Genomic DNA, 21,824 nt, shown 5'->3' on the forward strand with positions numbered 1-21,824 from the left:
ACTCCCCCTTTTTAGGGCTAGTCCATATGTAAATTCTGCCATCTATCCCCCCTTGGGTAACGGATGGCCTCCGCAGCGTCCTCCCTATCGGGATTGCACGCTTCCCAACGTACTGTCGTATTTCCTAGAATTATCTAGATGCTCACGACTTCCCAAAAAATATATCTAAATCCGTAAAACTTCTGTTGAAGTAGGATAAATTAGGGCCAGGGGCACGTTGGAGGACCGCGCCCCCCATGATGTGGGTGCGTCACGCTTGCTTGACTATCTCCTCATCGGGGGTGTTGGTAAGGTGCAGTCATTATGGCGCTTTCAATGGGCTCCCAATGCGTGGATTTTACAATCAAATCCACTTATAGTGCTGAAGTTCCCCCCGAAGGGGAACGTTCGAGGTTACTAAAGTAACCCTTCGTTCCCCGAGGAGGGGAACGGAAGCACTATACTCCGTCGCCATAATGACTGTCCCTTAGCTGTTTGAAAGTCTCTTCAGCTTAAAAGGATGGCGTCTGCTGGCTTCAGGTGTGCTTATATGCTGAGATAATTGCAGATGTCGCACACCTGCGCAAGCTTACGCTGCCAATTAATTTCATTCATTGGCCCGTTCAATACTCTCCAGACAAGCGGCTTCTGATCCGAATCCTCCCAATGCGTGGATTTTACAATCAAATCCACTTATAGTGCTTCCGTTCCCCTCCTCGGGGAACGAAGGGTTACTTTAGTAACCTCGAACGTTTTCTTTGCTTGGTATATAGCAAGTGTAAAGTGATCAGATTAACTGATTCTTACTGTTGATGAGTTTACTTTGCATGGTTTATCACTTAAGATACAAAATTCTGTGTATTTTAAGAGAGTGGAACTCAACTGTGGATTTATTATTTTTTTAAAACGCATTAAACAGAAGCGCAGTAGAGACACATACATCAAGAATCAGCATGTGCATTTCAACAGTGGTGAGATATTTTTGCTGTGTTGTTTTTATTCTTGTAAATTATTACTCAGTTTTATATCATATCAATTTTGAGTTAATCTGTTAATTCCCAATAATATCACTATTTGAAATTTTGTAGTGTAAGGCCAAATAGGTTGTAATACGTACTGTAAAGCAGCTGTTTGAGTTCCTTAATCATACTCTAGTGAGATTTTGAGAGATTGACTGTTTAATTTCAGTTGATTTCATCGAACTGTGTCTGAAGTCAGTTGTAGTTTTGTGTTTCTTTTCTGCATATCTGATTATTAACAAGTGTTCATCATCAGTGCTCAATCACCACTTAATTAATCACCTTCATTATCTCATTATTTTTAATTCTGCTCTGGAGTAACTTTAACTCAATTTGGAGAGGGACCAAATACACTCTGAGCTCTTGAGTGCACTTTTGAGTTAGCTGCAGGGTTGTAGGTACTTCTCCCTGCCAACCATTGCAGCTGCCCTTTATGGGGTAACATGCCCTAATTATTGTCCTTCCTCCATAGACACATCTGGTAACATGCCTTTTCTTCCTCCTCTACCATCTCCTTAATTGCTCTCCTCAGTCTCATCCTAGATGTACAAGCAACACAGAGATGAATTACAGACTTCCTGACAAATCCCCTGCACTCAACTTCTACAGGATGGACTGTCACTGTCCAACCTCAAACTCTGCATTCCTTTGCTAAGTTAGAATTCTTGTGTTGCTTGAACTAATGCACCACTGTCATTCCCGCTTCCTAAGGCAGAGTGACAGTAAATTTTACTAGGATGATTTTGTTGTGTGTGTACTGCCCTAGTGACAGCGTTTGAACTTTTATTTTAGAGAGTGTAAGATCTTTGCCTAAACAAGGTTTTTAGATTCAGCAATTGACTGATAGCTGTAGGTTGATTCAAAGTAGAAGTCAAAAGTTCATTGATCTAAGCAATGCAATGTTAAGTTTGAACAATTTTGCAAGTATACCGGTCTAAAGGCCAATTTATACATCTGCATTAGAGGTGAGTCTGCTGTAGCCTTTGCAGTCTTGTAGACTCTTCTCCATACCCTGACATAGATCCTGATGTGCACCGCTCCAAAAATTTTACTATATGATGCAATGATGTGGAGGGCAAGATCTGTGATTGACCAGCTTAATGGCGGTAACAAATGTTAGCAGGAAGAGAGCTGTGGCAGTGGAGAGAGGCTGAGCTCCAAGTGTTTAACAAGCATTGAGTCCCATGGAGGAGCTCTACATTGTTACATTTGTTTTGTGTTTATTTATGATCAAATTTGTGTACATGTTCTTTGGCTTCTGCCTCTTTCTTGTCAGAATAAAGGTGAGTTTGAGCTACTTAGCATAGCTACAGTAGCATTGCACACAAATGTGATGTAAACACTGGCAAAGACACTCAAAACAGTGGATCATAGGAATTCTAATGCCTACTATTACATGTACATGACCATACTGTATTAGTGTAACAGCCATATAATCAGAACTTATAGGTATAAATGCTCACAATGGCATCAGCTACATGAAATGTATGCACCATGGAGTGCAGCGATCACTTAACACAGAAGTTAAATCAGACTTTAGAGTGTTAGAAAGAAAAACATCCTAAGGATTGAAGAGAAATGGCTGAGGTGGGCTGGATGGGATTTTAGTCATTCCATCAGATATTCAACCTTCTTGGTATTAAAAGGTTGCAGAAAAGAAGAGCCACCAAGAAAATAATATTAGATTTGAGCTATAATGAAGCATAAAACTTAGACACAAGTTCAAGTGAGTTAATCACTGACCATGTTTCCAACGAACCCCAGTTGATGTTTCAAGAAATGAAGGTTCATGTGTTTACAGTTTCACTGCAAGCAAATCGCATTTTACATTCTTGCATAGTCCCTATAGTACGACTGCCAAAATTTAACAGGCATTTACTGTAACAATAGTCCAAAACTAGACTAGTCATCAAATAGACAGATTAGACAGACTTCACATATGTAATAATTAATTCCTGACTATTATTAGACATATTTTAGACTTCTTTTAAACAACCAAAATAATGCTTGCATGTAGTAAGTTAAATAGTTACTCTGGGTTAAATGTAAGTCCATCGAACATATTTTATATAAAGTGTTATTCTGTTGAGAAGAAACATCCACAAGAACATCTTGTCTCTTTCCACTACAGTCTAGTTCCTGAAAGGGGATTGTGCTGTTTCCTTGGTCACACTCTTCAACTTAATTTTGTTAGGAACTGCCACAAGTTGACAGATGAATCTTTGGAAACGAATGGTAACGACAGGCTGTATATTACAGAACGTGCTGTGTAAGTTCTCGGGAGCTGGACTTGTGCATTTACCGTGTGTAATCTGTCACACATGCAGGTTTATTATCTGCAGCGCAGTGAATCTGTTATTATCCTGCACCTTCATTCTCTGGCCTTGATGCAGGCAAGTAAATTTATACTGATAGTAGCACAGGGGTAATACACTCTTACTGCAAAATGCCCACTTGCATTTTCTTGCTCTGGCTCATCCTCGTTTTCTCTCTCTGTCAGCACTTTTACTGTGTTCCGTGTGAAGTTTGTCGCAAATCCCAACCCACTAGATATCAATAAATCTCATTAAAAACAATGAATTCCCTTTCATCCGGTTTATGGTGCACACACAGCTGTTATCACAGTACACATGCCGTGGAGTTACAAAATCTCAGTTATGTTTTAAACTGTTTATGGGATTTAGCACACTATTTCTGGATCTAAATGGCACGAGGCTATACTAGAATGCGAAACATACTCTATGCTCTATCAAGATATTCTGTACATACAAACCATGTGTTTGTGCTTAACATATAGAAAAACACCATTTAGAAATAATACATTTGTTTTGTTTTGACCCCTTCAATGGAACAAACTATTGGAATAAGCATGGTTGGGCAACATTTATGTCCGAACCAATATTGTTGGAACAACATCATCTTTATTTTGTTCTAAAAATCCAGTATTGATTTGCGATTTGTTTAAAAGTTAATCCACTGTAAAATTAAGTGAACTTTGATGCTAAAATTAGAAGACAACATTCACTTCACAAATCCAAAACATAACAAATATGTATGTCAGTGGGACAGTACCTTTAAAGGACCATGAAACCCTCCTGTCTCAGCAGGGTGTTTCCACACCTCTAGATTTAAAAAAAAAAAAAAAAAACAGTCAGGAATGTTGGTCCAACAGCAAGAGTTTCATTATGTGTGGCATCTTTATTACATATATATATACTACATCTATTGTAAAAACATCAGCCTGGCACCCCACCTCACACCACACTTCGGGTTCAGAGAATGGATGAAACTGTTGTACAACAATTGTATAACAATAAAAAGACACCGATCAAAGCATATTCAGTCAATAAAAGTGTAGTATTATTAGTGTAAAATACTTAGTAATTTCAGTCATTTCACTATGTATTTAAAAACTGAAAGAATACTGTTGACAATACAATCTAACTTTGTCATCTGAAAGAAACATAAACAACAAACATTGATCGCACACTTACCAAATCTGTAACGACGGGACAATCCAGCTGGAGTCGTTCCTTTTTTTTAAAAGAAGACGAGCAACAAATCCAAATTTCATTGTTTCCGGACTTGAAAAGCTCTTGGCCAAAAACCTTTCCTTACAAATGCATTTTTGTTGTGTGTTGGCAGACCACTGTAATCCACATGTGTGGGTCCACATGCAAGCTGCACTCTCATCACAGGGAAATGGAAACAAAACCTTTTTTGCGGCACATTTATGAACGCAACACTGACGACCCATGTCTCAGAACAACTCTACTACTTCTTCCATTTGTTTCAATTACGTTTGGGAACACAACGTGGTGTCTCTCTGAACAGTCACAAGCAAAAACTGTTTCCCAAGCTATATTATGCATATTAATGACATCCGATATCCACACTGGAATTTACACAATGACCGTGACGTAGCTTCAAAATTTCTTTTCAAACCGGAAGAACGAATTTGCTCAAAACAACACAAAAACAACCAATTTTCACTTTTAAGTGAAATATATGGGTCAAAATGGTGTTTTAGCAACGTAGGACGTACATATGACTGTCAACATCTCAAAAAATGTGTTTTGGTGTTTGATGACCGTTTAAGCACTTTTGGAGTTAAAGTACAACACAAAAGAATACAAATTGTGCACATCATGGTACAAAAATGCAACCTTAAGTTACCAATGTGGACCTATTAGGTAAAAAGGTGTAGCTTTTAAAAAGATACTGTCCCAGTGACAGGCTTTTCTATCTATATTTCTGAGAGTGTAGAGCAAAGCTATTCATTCACTGTTTAGCTTCAGCTCATGCACCTCTTTAACAATAATAAAACTATATTTTTTAATTCCTAAATATAACTGGTTAACCTGAAAGAGACAGCTGAGCTAAACTTTAGATAAAACTTAACATTAATATTTAACATTGTTTTTAGAAATTGCATTCTGACCTATTTTTGTTCAGGCTTCTGCATTTGTAATTATATTTCAGTTACAAATCTATATCGAGAAATGGTATTAAGCTCCATGAAGCCTGATCCAAAAGAAGTCCAGTGTTAGATCTAATATAAATATTTTATTTATCTCTCTCTGTTTGTGTTTCTGTCTAGGAACCTTGGGAAATCTGGATTGAGAGTATCATGTCTTGGTCTGGGTGAGTATTACATCAAAACCTCTATTTCTACAAGCTGTAAGCGTTTGTTGCAGCTTATCAGCAGATAGCAGCAGTCACTGTTTTTGAAAAGTTTGGTTCTGTTTAACAGTTCATTAATCACGACGCCATGCTGACTTCTATCTAGCTTTTTCCCTCTTTCAAAAAAACACACACTCACACACAATCTGGCTGTTGATGTCTGGGAAAGCAGGACTGGGACTTGAACAGTGGGATATATGAACGCAATTACAAAAGCTGAACTTCAGTAACCGGAGTGGGCCAGTCAGTTTCAGTACCGCAGAGACCACAAAAGGCAGACTCAGCTTTCAGAGTGAAGCAGACCAATGCTACAGGGACTCCATATGCCTGTGTGTGTCTTTTAAAATATGAGCACTCCAGTGTATGCGTGTTACTAAATATAAAATCACAGGGGAAGATAAATAGCTGTGAATGCGATGTTCATGTAGAAGACGCAGGTTTAAACCCAGCCTGTCTGGTCATAATCCCATTCTTCTTTTACTCACTCTCTCTCTCTCTCTCTCTCTCTCTCCTACCAACAATTGCCATTGTATACTGTGTCTGTCAATAAAAAAAGTGACAGAGCCCAAAATAAAACTGTCATATACATCATACACTCCTCTTAAAAAGGGGGAGGCTGGCAGTTTTGTTTTGATACTGTCATTTACAAAAAGAAAAAAGAAAAAAAAAGCTAAAATGTATAAAACTGCAGTAGACTCTTTGTAATCATTTTGTTGAATGTATTTAAAAGCTTCAAAAGATCATTAAAAACAAAGAAAAAGGCTTTTTTTTTTGAGGAATGACTCTCTTGGTTCTATTATAACGATCTAAACATTCTAAAGTGCGTGGCGCAAAAGCATTAATGGTGTGTTCGAATCCACTTTTGCTATTTAAAGGATAGGAAAATACAGTTTATGTCATGGCACATGGTATAACAGGATTGTGCTTATTCTTTTAATGAGTTATGGGTGTATTTTGAGCATAACATGCATTAAACCAATCAGAGTCTCATCTCCCATTGCCTTTAAAAGTCAGTTGTGTCGCACCATGGCACATTTGCTTTTAACATGGCAGACTTTGTAAGTGGAAAAGCTGAATGGAAAAACTGAACGCTTCACTAGTAAGAAAACTGACAGACCCTCTGCGTGAGGATAAAGAATGAACCTTCTCTATTCGGCCTCTTTACTTTCTCTTTACTTTTACTCTTTTCTTTACTCCTTCACTTTCATGGATAAGGAAACGGTGTTGCACGCACTCCACTGAAAACATCCATAGCCTTCATATTTAATTTAGTTTGTTCAGCACAAATATTTGTTTCAAATGTGTTTCTCAATTTAGTTCTAATTTCCAGCAAACAAATAAATAAACAACAATAATGAAGTGTGGTCAGAAAACTGAGTTATATCCAAACACACATCCTATTCCTTTGCCCCATATGGTTATGTATACTCTACAAAACCCAACAGGTGGACAAATATAAACTTGTTTTTATTAAAACAAATATAAATATTCATATAATAAATAATTCTTATAATAATAATAATAATAATAATAATATTATATAAAAAATTGTCATGAATAAACTAATAAAAGCCCCCCAGACATGAAGGTGGACAATGTAGTACCCAATTACCCTGTTCAGCATGTCTTTGGACTGTAGGGGAAACAGGAGCACACGGAGGAAACCCACATGAACGCGGGGAGAACATGCAAACTCCACACAGAAACGCCAATTGACCCAGCCGAGGGTCGAACCAGCGACCTTCTTGCTGCGAGGCGACAGCACTACCTACTGCATCACCGCATTGCCTTATATTTTTTTCATATGTAAAGATATTTGTGTATTACTGTACATCCTATGTGTATTAAGCATAAGAACCTGCATAACCGCATGACTAACATGCTCTGCGCTGGACTTTAGACCAGCCTTTTCCGCGGCCTATTTCAGCTTCACACCAACAATGTGCCTAACACACCTCCTTTATAGACCAGCACACCCATGAGTACACAAAGTGGCACAAATGGATTTGTTATTTAGTTGTGCTGGTCTGAAAATAGCAAAAACAAAAAAAAAAAAAAGTCATGTCAAACACGTCTTGCACCTTATTGCCCCGGGTGATAGGGCCCTCTGTTTTTACAGTAACAGTTGCGTAAATGATCCACTGAGTTGTTCATGATATGGATGCAGAGCAAAACTGTACTATTCAGTTTAGTGACAAGATTCAAATGTGTAGGTGATAAGAAATTACAAATTTATCCATCAAAGATGCAATAACAAATCAGTTAAGTAGATTACTCAGTGACAATATTTTTTGTGGGACAGGTTACACCATGTATATCACTGAATTATTTATTGTACAAATCTGCAATAATCATTTAGGAGAACACATTCAAAATATTAACTTTTTAGTTAAAATGATTGATTTGTTTAAGAATGACTTTGCTTTTAAGGAATCAAACTATGAACCAATAATTTGCTCTTATGTAATTTGACTTGCAGAAAGGGTTGCTAAACCCTCACCACAGGGATAATTATGAATAATTAGTTGTAATTGCTATATTAAATACAAGAAACATGTATTGCCAGGAGACCTTTCAATGAAGTGTTACTGAATTGACTAATTATAATGAATCACGCTCTATTTTTAAACTAATCAGTTAAGTCAATGAATCAGTTACTCTCTGATAATGTCACCCCTCCTACAGTAATGGTCACAGATCATATCACCAAATGAATCTGGACTAGCATTTTGGTGAATTGATTCCATCGATTCATGAACAGTGTTGCCAGATATAGCTGACTTTTTCCAGACAAAAAAACTGTCCATACCCTCCCAAAATATTAGATTAATATTTTATTTAATTTTAATTTACTTAAATTGAAATTAACCTAGTTACTTTAAATGTCATAATTTTTAACCATATAGCAACCAACACCAGCATTTACAGAACCACAACATAAATGGATCACATCAAAACGATGCTCCCTCTCACCCACACACTCCACTTATTGCTGTGTAGATTACACTACCTATTAGAGTATGTTTTAGTTTCGAAATGGGGTATAAAATTTATCCCATTTGGCGTCTTAAGTTATTTTGAACATAATTTGGTGTTGCTTGTCAACAAGACAATGCTTTTATGTTATAAAAGTGTCATGATAAGTTTCTGTGAGTTTAAGTACAGGTGCTGCATGATGCACGCGCAGACAAAGGGGAATCAGATTTGTCCAGGGAGTCAGATTTCAATACAACTTTCTTTTATTTCCTCTTGCGGGTGGGCCCATGTAGTTTGCCATTTGCACTGGTCACTACTAAATGAATGGAGTAGGAGCACACAGTAATGATTTATTAAATAAGTTGCATATAAGGGGGGATGCAGTGGCGCAGTAGGTAGTGCTGTCGCCTCACAGCAAGAAGGTCGCTGGTTCGAGCCTCGGCTAGGTCAGTTGGTGTTTCTGTGTAGAGTTTGCATGTTCTCCCTCCGTTCGAGTTGGTATCCTCCGGGTGTTCCAGGTACAGGTGAATTGGGTAGGCCAAATTGTCCGTAGTCTATGAGTGTGTGTGTGTCTGTGGATGTTTCCCAGAGATGGGTCACGACTGGAAGGGCATTACACCAGGGGTGTCCAAACTCGGTCCTGGAGGGCCGGTGTCCTGCATAGTTTAGCTCCAACTTCCTTTAACACACCTGCAGTTTCTAGTATACCTGGAAAGAGCTTGATTAGTTGTGTTTCATTGGGGTAAACTAAAATATGCCGAAAACCGGCAATCCAGGATCCAGCCACAGCTCTGCACAGTTTTGCTCCAACCCTAATCAAACACAGCTGATCCAAATAATCAAAGTGTTCAAAAGAATCTTAAACACCTTGGTAAGTTGCATCAGCTGTTTTATTAGGGTAGGAGCAAAACTGTGTAGAGCTGTGGCCCTACAGGAATTGACTTTGACACCTACATTCAGGGTCGGATTAACGCAAGTGCTAGGTGGGGCTGAAGCCCCAGGGCCCACGGAAGAAGGGGGCCCTTGATTGGCTGAATAATTAATTTGCACTATGATGTGGGAAACGCCTCTTTGCACTATTCTTTCTCTCATTAATAATCTGAAGTATTCCTTTCGGTTCGCTGCTGTTCAAAAACAGTGACGTCTGTGCTAAACTGGGGCTCAGAGCGGCTGTAGCCCAATCAGAATATTGAATAGCCCTGTTTTAGTCACCCGTAAGGGTGATCAGATGTCCCAATTTTCCCAGTACAATTCGTTATTTCGCCACTACCATAAGAACCATCCAGTCAAAAGCTGACAAAGCTCGTTGTAGAACAAAAAAATAAAATTCTAAGTCTTTAAGACCCTTCATGTAGAATCAGAAACTCAAATAGGCGGAATCATATGGACTCATAAGCGCAGTCTCGGCCGATGCACGCCCACACAATTCTTACATCATGCATTATAACAGAGACAGTGAGTGAACAAATCAAATAACCTACACAAGCAGTTGTCAAAATATCCATCGTTGCAGAGTATCTATTTCCCTACACTTGGTTATGCAATACAGTAAGTATAACTGAACTAGTTAGAAAACAAACTTTTTAAATAAATGTTTAATTTGCCCCTTTTATGAAGACAACAGTAATAATATGGAGCAATTACATATTGGTGCTGACTTTCATTAGACAATATATCTGATGCAAAACATAAAAAAAAAAATGAACGAACGAACGAACAAACAAACAAAATAAGGATGCTAGCCTTCTGTAACTCAAAAAACCACAATAAGCTATTTTGGATAAGCATGGGTATTAAAGTTATTATATTATTAGGCATTTAGGGTCAGCTAAAGTTTTAAAGAACCTTTTTAAAGATAAAAATCTAAAGTATTTATTATAAAGCACTAATTTAGGAAGTATTGCAAATGTTTGCAGAAAGATTTTTACAGCCTGTTTGAACTTTAACTTAATTTTGTATACTTGCAGGCAAATGACTAATGATATGATTAAACAGAGCAAATGTTTCAGAAAAAGATAGTTTAATATCAATTTCAGGAATAAAGAAGCATGTTTTAGCCATAACAGAGCTCTATTAAACAAATTGGTGGCTCATATTCTTTGTCACATTTGTGTTTACTGTAGAACCCACCAAACTAGTCTAGGTGGGAGTCTGGTCATGTCTGCCTCCACAACAAGTTTGAAATCTTTTATGTATCTCAGATTTCTCAAATCTTAAAACTAGAAAGTGAAGAGATATCTCACTTTCTTGCAGAGAACAAGAATGAGTTAAATATAAGGAAGCAGGTCAGGTGTACTGCACAGTTTGTGTGGGTTTGTTTGAAGAACACAGAAGGAAAAAAGTACAGACTCACCCTAAAAACCTTGTTTAACAAAAGACTATAGACTTACATAAATCTGTCTGTGTCTTTTGTTTTTTATTTTTACCCAAACATCAATATTTTAAAGTTTTACAAGATCTTGTAGTTGACTAGCATGCTTACAAAAAGTGTAATGGAAATAGATGGTGATGAACCAATTGACTGGCCTTTATTTTATAAATGCACGATTTACATTTTATTACTTGTTTTATTTCAGCTAAGCTTTGTTTCAGACTTACACACAAACTAAACGACAATCATTTTATATCGTAAAGCCTGCAAACATGCTGCCAGCGGAGTATTATTACTAAATTTCACTTCATATTTTGCAATAAAATAGCTGTAGATTCAAAGAATTCTGCACAAGTATTTAAATGAAACAGTGAGTCAATGATTTGAATGGCGAATCATTGATTCAATGAGTGAGTCCATATTTATAAAACTCTTGTGAAAGACACGGTTGAATAAATGTTTTAATTGAAGTCTGAATGCTGAACATAAGCAAAACACAGACCAAAAAAACTGATGTGAATAATAAAGGATTTACTGACACATTAAAATGATAAATATTTGCTTACTGTCATAATTTATATTTACATAAATAATTTGAAGTTAGTTTGAGTTGTATTTAATTCACATTTATATGATTAAGCAACAGTAATTTAAAGTCCCATTGGTAAATGTAATTATTTAATTGTTATATATTAAAATATATTATCCAGCTTATTTCGAGGTAATTGTAAAATTATAAATCACTGCATTAGCTCTCTGTCACATTTTTTGCTTTTTGATTTTAAGCACATGTGTTTAAACCTACACATTAATTCTCATGAGCCCAAACAAGTCAATGTTACAGGAAAACATTTTTTTAGTTGAACAGAATGTTCGAGGTGGCAGAGATAGTTGTCCAATAAAATTTTGTATGAGCAAAACTGAGAGCAGCTGCCCAGGAAGCTGTCTCATGCAAAGGTCAGTGTGCTGCCAAATGGCCATCTCCCATAATGCCACAAGTGCACAAAACTGGTGGTGCTACACCAATGTTTAGGCAGGGAGTATGATCAGAGACGGCTGCCCTCCATGGATCCTGCCAAACTGCATTAGATAAAGCATGAAAACAAGTCAACTCAACAACAGCTTCTCACAATGTTCTGTGACACTGCTGTGGAGGCCAGACGAGTTAGCAGGGCATGTTCTTTAAAGTGTTCTTATTTAAAAATATAAACTTTCTGGTAATTTATCTTACTTAAGAAAAAGTGTTGTTTATTTGCATTGAGCTGAAATGTTTAGCAAAGGTCTAGTCTTTTATCATCCAGACTATTGCCGTGTATGTTAACTACTGGGACTCGTACTTGGGAGAGTAGCAGCGCCTGCAGGAGGCGAGCAGGATCCCTGCGCATATGCGGAGATACGTCAGTTTGCTTTTTGATTAAACTACATTGTTTTCACCAGCATTGTTTGGTTGCACATAGATAATAACTTCTTCGGAATCACCGCTCTTAAGAAATACACTTGCATATGAAGTAAATCATATCTCAGTGCATTTACTGGGGCACTGGCGGTTTGTACCGGGGCACGTGCCCCAGTAAATTAGGTCAAGCGATGCCCCTGGGCTAAAAATATTAGCAATGCAGTTACCGGGGTGCATTACTTAAAATCTTTTTTGTCAATTATGCTCACAAGTTCCTACATGTGGAGTAAAATATTTTATAGATGGAATAGCAATATTGTATGTAAAAATCCTTCCCTATCATTCAGGCCTGCAACACGTTCCAAAAAAAGTTGGCGCAGGAGCAGTTTAGGGCTAGTAATCAGGTCAATTGGTTAAATAATGGTGTTCTTTGAAAAATGTGATGTCAACAGGAGATTGTAATTATGATTTTGTACAAAAGCAGCATACATGAAACGTCTAGTCCTTTAGGAGCAAAGATGGGCAGAGGATTAGAGATCTGAGCGGAAAAATTTTGAATCCCGCTCCCGCCAGGTTTTAGTCCGAACCCGACCGCTCCCGCTTATATTCAGCATTTGTTGTCCCGCTGCCCGACTAGCCCTGTTTTCTACCCGCTACACCTGTTCCCGCTAACAGGCTGGGGAGAACAAAACCAAAACCACCCAGCTATACAGAGTCCAGACAGCCTATAACAAGCTGTCTGTATAAACACACACACACATAGACACACAGCACCAAGCAAGTGACACACACAGACAGCAACAGCATCACACTCTCTCTCATTCACACACACACACACACACACACACACGTATTCCCGCATCGCAAGAAATCTGGTCGGGTCCTGCGGCTACAGACCTCAAGATCACTAGTTTGCAAATAAACACTTGAGAAAATTATTGAAATATTTATAAACATTGTTCCTTAAAGAAGATAGAAAGACTTTTTGATATTTTACTTACAATAGTGCATTACATAATTAAAGGATTCAAGGAATCTGGAAGAATTTAAGTGTGGAATTGACAATGTAACAAGCTTAACCTGAACAACTGTGATCTTCAATCTCTCAGGCGACACAGCATCAAAAATTGTCCATCAAATTCATCTATAAGAGTTATCACCACATGGACTCAGGACTACTCTAGCAAACCTTTGTCAAGTACCACAATTCATAGTTGCATTCACAAATAGCAGTTAAAACTGCACTGTGCTAAAAAGAAGCCCTATGTTAACAGTGTCCAGAAGCACTGTCAACTTCTCTGGGCTTGGATGCATCTGAGATGGACCATCACACAGTGGAAACGTGTACTGTGGTCAGATGAATATTTTGAAGTATTTTAGGAGTTTGTAGGGAGAAATGGATGTTGTGGACATTCTAGACTGTTACCAGCAATAAGTACAAATGTCAAGGTCTGTCATGGGATGGGGTTGTGTCAGTGCTCTTGGCAAAAGTAACTCTGTGATGGAATCATTAATGCTGAAAACTAAATAAAGACTTTGGTGCACAATATGCTGCCTTCTTTTCCAGGGATGCAACATTATGCACACATTACAAAGTCTTGGCTGTGGAGGATAAGGGTGCAGGTACTTGACTGGCCTGTCTGCAGTCCCAACCTGTCTCCAACAGAGAATCTGTGGTGCATTTTGAAGTGCAAAATGTGACAATAAAGACCCCACACAGTTGTCCACCTTAAGACTTGTTTACAAAAAGAATGGGACAAAATTACTCCTGAAAAACTTAATTACTTGGTGTCTTCAATCCCTAAATATATTTTCACACTTTCACACTTAGCTGATGATTTATAAAAGCTTGTTTGGCATGCTGTCCCGGGAGAGAGCCCTGAGCTCAAGGGCTCCTCAAGCCCGGGGCTTCCTCCCGTTGACAGAGCAAGAGGGGAGCCTGAGCTCAGTGGATCTCAGAACTCCCCTGCTGCGGTAGCTAAGGGAAAACAAGGGATTAGACAAAGCTTGATTGTTATGTATGTTGAATGTCTTTGGATGGTAGGAGGAAACCGGAGAACCCGGGAAAAACCCACGCGGACACGGGGAGAACATACAAACTCCTCACAGAAACACCCACCGGTCCTGTGGAACCAGGGCTGGCAGTGTTCTTGCTGTGGGGCTCACAGTGCTAACCACTGGGCCGCCGTGCCGCCCAATCAGAGGTAAAGGAGGAGAATAGGGGAGGAGGAGGGGGGGTTCTTCCAAACGAAGATAAAGTGAACTGAAAAACTGTGGCTATTTATAGTAGCTTAGGGCTTATATGATTGGAAGATAGTGATTAGCAAATGCGAGACCGGCTGTGATAAATCATAAGCTCGAGATCCTTTCGAAATTAGTTTATGAATAAACTTCACTTCAAGAGTTCACACTTAGCTGATGATTTATAAAAGCTTGTTTGGCATGCTGTCCCGGGAGAGAGCCCAGAGCTCAAGGGCTCCTTGAGCCCGGGGCTTCCTCCCGTTGGCAGAGCAAGAGGGGAGCCTGAGCTCGGTGGATCTCAGAACTCCCCAAAATGCAGCAATTAATCGCTTGGGACAGCAGCCGCGTATTAAAGGAAAAACCCCCCAAAAAGTAGGAGAATAGAGCTATATCCGGTTACGAAGGGTAAAGAGACTGGAGCTGTAAGGGGGCTGGACTTTATGTGGTAAGATGGGTAAAAAAGGGGGCCTCCCTTCTAAAGGGGAGAAGAGAGGTAAATAAAGTAGAGTGTAGAAGAGAGGATTCTGGTTACTCCTGCGGGAGTTGGAGCTCGAAAGGACCCCTGCGGGGGTCTGAGCATGGGGGAGATGTCTAAACAGGAGAGGAGAGGTAGTTGGAAGTAGAGTGTAGAGGAGAGGATTCTGGGTAACTCCTGCGGGAGTTGGAGCTTAAAGGGACCCCTGCGGGGTCAGAGCTTTGAAAGTTGTCTAAAAAGGGGAAGAAAGGTGGTTTGAAGTGGAGTGTAGAAGAGAGGACTCTGGGTAACTCCTGCGGGAGTTGGAGCTCAAAGGGGCCCCTGCAGGGGTCAGAGCTGTGGGGTAGAGTCTAAACAGGAGAAGATAGATAGCAGAATGTAGAACAGAGGATTCTGGGTAACTCTTGCCGGAGTTGGAGCTCAGAGCAACCCCTGCGAGAGTCAGAGCTTAGAGGGTCGTGTCTAAAAAGGAGAAGAGAGGTAGTTTGAAGTAGAGTGTAGAAGTGAAGATTCTGGATAATTCCTGCTGGAATTGGAGCTCGAGGGGACCCCTGTGGGGGTCAGAGCTTGGGGGTAGAGTGTAGATGGGAGAAGATAGGTAGCAGTGTGTAGAAGAGAGGATTCTGGGTAACTCTAGCGAGAGTTGGGGCTCGGAGCGACCCCTGCGGGGGTCAGAGCTTAGAGGGTGATGTCAAAAAAGGAGAAGAGAGGTAGTTGAAAGTAGAGTGTAGAAGTTTAAGATTCTGGATTATTCCTGCTGGAATTGGAGCTTGAGGGGACCCCTGCGGGGGTCAGAGCCTGGAGGTAGAGTCTAGGCAGGAGAAGATAGGTAGCAGCATGAAGTTGAAAGGACTCTGGCCAAGTCCTGCAAGAGTTGGAGCTCGAGGGGGCTCCTGCGGGTGTCGGAGGTTGGAGGTGGGGTCAAAACAGGAGAAGAAGGATCGTTTGAGGTAGATTTAGAAGAGTTTAGTTGGGAGTGGAGTGTAGAGAAGAAAATGAACAAGAGGCTGAAAGCTAGGGTTATAAGGAAAAAGTTTGGAAAGGTTAGAAGAAGGGAGCAAGCACAAATATTATACATACGTACAAACACAGCACATGCGCAGAGAACATATGGATACAAACGCTAACATCTGTAAATAACTCTTGCGGAAGATGCTAACTGCAACGGCCCTTGTGGGAGTCTGTTGGCAAACATGTAAGGGTGCCATAGGGGGGACAAATGGGCTTCTACAGGGTTTTGATTTGGATGACTCTTGCGAGAGTCGAGGCTCTGTTAGACGCCTTTGGGGGTCGGAGTCATGTGAGGAAGGGCTTGGGGGTTGGTTAAAGCCTGTTGGGCTTTCTTGAGGTGGTATTTACTGAGGCGAATGTAAGATTTGAAAGCTTCAGAAGACCAGCGACCAAGGGTCTGGATCTGATGGTGGGAGAGCCCATTAGAGGCTGCTGTAGTGGCTGCGCCAATCCTAAATGGGTGGCTGGAAAAGGGGCTCTGGGGGAAAGCCTGATAGGCGAAGGATTTCTTTAAGGCGTTTTTGAAACCAGAATCGAGATATTGGACGGTTAGCGTCATCAGTAAAAAGCAGGGCTAGAGGGTTAGCCTCTTGAGATCTTCTTGGTTAAGTTAGGCTAGGAGGGTTTGAAACTGGCGGGTAGGTGAAGGCATATTGAAAATAAGGATAGAGTGTCTTTTTTTGGAATTGATCTGTTTTGCATTGTTTGATAAGGAAAGAGATGGTTTCCTTATCTTGCAAAGCTAGATCTGAGATAGTGGGCTGGAGTAGAGGGTTATATTTGGATGTAACTGTTAATTCAGAACATCTAAGGAACCCAAAAATGCTAGATTAAACATTGCATCTACGGTGCGGGCTGTATGGGAGGAAATGTAACCTTTACGGAGGGTGTAGATGCATGAGGTAAGGATTTTGAGTGTAATGCGTTGTCTAGCATGGTATAGAATTGTTTGAACGAATTCCATGCTGTGAGGTATGCATTGAGGGTTCTGAGAGCTATTGCTTGTAGGATAAGAATAGAGAAGTTTGATGAAGATTATGAAGTGGGTGGTTTATGGCAATATCGTTTCTGAATAAGGAGGGACAGGCGTTGGGCGAGGGTCTGCTTCCGGGGCCAGTTGCCAGAATATCTGCAAAGAGAAACGAGAGAGAGAGTCAGCGATTTAGTTTTTGCAACCAGGTACATGTTCAGCAATCATGATAAATTGTTTTTTTTTTTTTTTTAGCAGATATCCAGATAAGATGTCTTAAAAATGGCATAAGCGATTGGGAGTGGGAGCGCCCTTTGTTAATGCAATGCACTGTAGCTTCCTTATCGCAGTGAAAGAGAATGCTAGATGTACACCATTCGTCCCCCCACAGGATGGCTGCTGCGATGAAAGTGGTAGAGTTCGAAGAGGGCTGAAGAACATTGGTCTTTTGGAATGGAATTACAATTGGGGTGGCCATGTTGAGGCAAACCAGTGTCCTTTATAGTAGCCACTGTAACCTATTGGAGGGGCAGCGTCTATGTATAAGTTAATGTCAATAGGGGATGCTATCAACTCGCTGTAGAAAAAGGAACAGCCGTTCCATTGTTTAAGGAAAGAGATCCATAAGCAGAGTTCATCGCGACTGGGTTTAGAGAGAAAAATTGTTTCTTCTAAACCATGAATTGTGGTGGATAATTGAAGGAGGTGGGAAATGAAAGGAATGATGCGCATAGCGAAATTTAGATGGCCGAGAATTGGTAGGAGTTCTCGTTGTGTGCACATCTGTTTTTCAAGGAAAATTTGGGATAGAGAAATTATTCGATTGATTTTCTCTTTAGGAAGGGATGCTTGGAATTTATGCGAGTCTAGATTAATGCCCAGAAATTCGATTGAAGTACTGAGTCCTTCCGAGATCAGCGAAAACCTGCTGGGTGATCGTTAGGTGTTTGTCTGGAGGAGATGACGGGGGGAAATAAAAAAATCGTCTAGAAGGTGAATGAGGTATGGGATTCCGTAAATATTTGACAAAATCCAGCATAAAGCTTTTGACATCATGTCAAATATTTTTGGGCTGCTTTTGCATCCGAAAAATAGAATTGATTGCGCCAATAAATGCCATAAAGGGGCCAGAAGTCTGGGTGGATTGGCATGATTTTAAAGGTAGAGGAAATGTCTACTTTGGCTAGCCAGGTGTTACGACTGGCTATCTTTATGAGAGAGATCGCTTGATCAATGTCGTGGTAGTTAAGTGAATATTCGTCCAATGGGATAGTGCTGTTAATGCTAGGAAAGGAGCAATTGTGTTGGGACGAAAGGTCGACTATAAGGTGTTTTTTGCCAGAAAGTTTTTGAGTAGCGACACCAATGGGGCTAATGCGCGAGAAATTAAATGGAGGAGCCTTGAATGGTCCATTCATGAAGTTGTTGTCGATTTCTTTTTAATAAGATAATCGAGGGTTTCAAGTTCGGAGGTTGCAGACTGCAGGTTAGGACAGATTAGATAAAGTGAAAAATGGAATGTATCCTTTGTGAAGAGGATGTGGAGTGTAATAGGTTGGATGAGGGTCAGCTTCTGGAGCCAGCAGTCATGATCTCTAAAATAGAAAAAACAAAGAGAATCAGAAATTAAATCTTTGCAAAATAATACAAGTATGGCAGACATGAAAATTGTTTTAGTTGATATCCATGCGAGGCATCTTAATAAGGGCATGGGCAGCTGGAATTGGAAGCGCTTTTGTTAATGCATGGTCTGATAGCTTCATTGATACAATGTGCAAGGATGGTAGGGGTGGGTGTTCGTCTCCCCACGGGATGACAGATGGATGGAGAGCTGAGGATATGGGATGTGGCTTGTCTGGTGGTCCTGGAAAATGGGTACCTCTTGAAGACTGAGCATGTGAAGTGATAGTGAAGTTTAAAATTCTATTTAAAACACTCAAGTGGGAAGTTTGTTTCTTTGCCGTTTTTTACATCCGACTAACTTGCTATATAATCTTATATGACGCATTGTATATCAACACATGAGTCACTGGCATATTACAATTGGACTTCTGTGCTTGATGGCATAATGTTTTTCAATAGCTTGCTAATATTTACTGGTTGGGTAATAATCTTTTCAGAAGTTAAATGTCTATTGGAATTTTTATTTTATTTTATTTTTATTTATTTTTTATTATTATTGTTATTATTATTATTTTATTTTTTATTTATTTTTTAATCTTAACTAAATTTACAAGCGTGTCTGGCCTATTCATTCATAAGGTTTTTGCAACAGAGTCAAGAGAGAGGGCGGGACCATCTCCAGTCTTTTAGCTCATTGGATGGTGACGCTTCTCTTTACAGCTATTGGCTTAAGGAGTTTCAGTCAGGCCATGCAAAAGGTGCAAAAAGCCTGGCGGCCATTTTGTTGATCAAATTCAACATTGTTTATGGCTGGAGCTGCTGTTCTGCTGAACACATTCCAGCAAACAATCTGTTAAACGATGGATCGCTTGTGTACTGCTAGGAGAAGGTAAGGGTTCAGTTTTATTGCAATAGCTTTGGAGTTTTGGCTGATATCTTGCTGGGAAATAAGTTTGAAGACACAGCAGATATGTTGTGGAGGCTCTTTGAAGTGGAAGGTTTTGGTGTTGTTGTTTAAGCTGTTGATGAAATTGTTGGAGTTGTTTGAAATGGTAATAATAGTAGTTGTTGTTGTTGTTGCTGCTGTAGCTTGTATATTGTAGCTTGTAGATTGAAGCTTTTAGATTGTATATTGTAGATTGAAGCTTTTGTAGCTTTGTAGTTGATGAGCGGAGCAGAGCGTTCTTCCAAACGAAGATCCTGAAGATTGTAGCTTGTTGCTGCTTTGGTTGTCCATGCTGGTTTAGAGTTGGTTCTTCAACGGAGCTAGCTACGGTGAAGCTGCTTCTTCCAAACGAAAATCAAGTGAACTGAAAAACTGTGGCTATTTATAGTAGCTTAGGGCTCATATGATTGGAAGATAGTGATTAGCAAATGCGAGACCGGCCGTGATAAATCATAAGCACGTGATTCTCTCGAAATTAGTTTATGAATAAACTTCACTTAAGTGTTGTGAAAAGGAATGACAACATTACAAAGTGGTAAATGCTTTACTATAGTGGTGGGCAGAGCGAGGCTACGTGAAACACTGAAACTATCGAAGCAAATGTGTCGAAGCTTCGAAACGTTTTGAAACACCACTCTACGGTGACACCTAGTGGTCATTTTATTTGTATTTCACTGAAACAGCTTCAGCAAAGAACAGTTGAGCAAATTGAGGTATCAAACCCCACTTTGTAGCCTTGAATTGTCAAATGGTTTAGTCGAGCGGTTAGAGTTTGTGACTACCATGAGGGAATAATGGGTTCGAATCCAGACTGACACAATTGTTTTGAAATGCTTTAATACCAGTTGGTAATGCTTTGTTATTGTATCGTTTTGTTTCAACATTGCTCTGACATCTGAATAAACACCTTGTAAATAAATTTGTATTGTTTTGTTCATAAAACAGGGTTGTTACTAGATCAGATACAGTTGTGGCCAGAAGTTAACAATAATTATTTATATTATTAATTAAATTTCCCATTGTATTTTATTAACGTCTATCCAAAACCTAAACCCATCACAGTACTGTAAAAATATGAATTATTGTTTTACAGTGTTACAAAAATTATGCTAAATTGATGGCATATCCGCAGCTGTATCCTATCTAGGCTACACCATGAAACAGTAACATGATTAAAATACATAAAATCATGATTTTGGAGTATTTGTACTAGTCGAGATTCGAACCCAAAAAAAATTTGAAATACAGTACCATAGTGCACACGCACGGTCCATCTAGGCCATACTAGACAGAGTCATAATAAAGATCATGCCTGTCAAATGCAGATTCTCCGGGTCTTGAAACGCCTCTGAAATGATCGATGCTTTGAATCGCTTTTGTCACGTGACCTGGGTGTTTCGGATCATGCTTCGGGATCTCGACACAGTGTCGAAACGTCAGTTTCACGTCAGCCATCCCTACTTTACTGATCCATTTTTTTTTGTGTGTTACGAGAACCAAAATTAAAACAAAACAAAAAAATTAAGGAACACAATAAATAACGTGCTGCTGTATAGTCTGAAATGAAATACAAGTCAAAGTAAATTTAGAGTTTACTTAGGCCGCGTTTACACTAATGTGTTTTAGTTTGAAAATGTATAAGTTTTGCTACGGTTACGCCATCCGTTCACACTACACCAGAGTTTTTGAGTGCCAAAAACGGAGCGTTTTATAAACACTAAAGAGGCCTTTTTCATTCTAAAACGCTTCTGCTCCGTCTCAGTGTGGAAGGGGGAAAACAGAGACATCTGAAAACGGAGGCGGAGCTGCCGACATTCGCCTATCTGATTGGGGCTTTTCCTCAATATTAAGTAGCCTAACGTTACAGACAGTTCAGTCCTGCATCCTCTTCTAGTAAGTTGAGACTTCGCAAGTTTGATCAAGGCTGCAGTCTCCCCCTCCTTAGTTTAATAAGGAAAACAGACTACCGAGGACATGGGTAAATCTTCAAAAGGTAACAGTGTACTTTATAACTTCATTCACATCACCCTGGCTACGTTTTTTCACTTTCTCAACAATAAAATGAAAACATGATTTTAGGAACTGCCTATTTTCATTTTGATATTAGAAACTTAACAGACAGCAAAAATGTTGA

The 21,824-nt window shown here is 39.5% G+C and overlaps 1 protein-coding gene across 14 annotated transcripts in view; it reads left to right on the plus strand.

The window, feature by feature from the left end:
- Positions 1-21,824, plus strand: part of kcnab1a (potassium voltage-gated channel subfamily A regulatory beta subunit 1a) — a 295,083-nt gene that overhangs the window by 186,812 nt on the left and 86,447 nt on the right. For all 14 annotated transcript variants that reach the window (XR_012393669.1, XR_012393670.1, XR_012393671.1 and 11 more), the window contains 1 exon segment: positions 5,599-5,642. Coding sequence is in view for 10 of the 14 variants with exons in the window: in XM_073929085.1 (XP_073785186.1) it covers positions 5,599-5,642 (44 nt within the window). In the remaining 4 variants the exon portion in view is untranslated.

Source organism: Danio rerio, chromosome 18 (genome assembly GCF_049306965.1).
Source record: "Danio rerio strain Tuebingen ecotype United States chromosome 18, GRCz12tu, whole genome shotgun sequence".
NCBI lineage: Eukaryota > Metazoa > Chordata > Actinopteri > Cypriniformes > Danionidae > Danio > Danio rerio.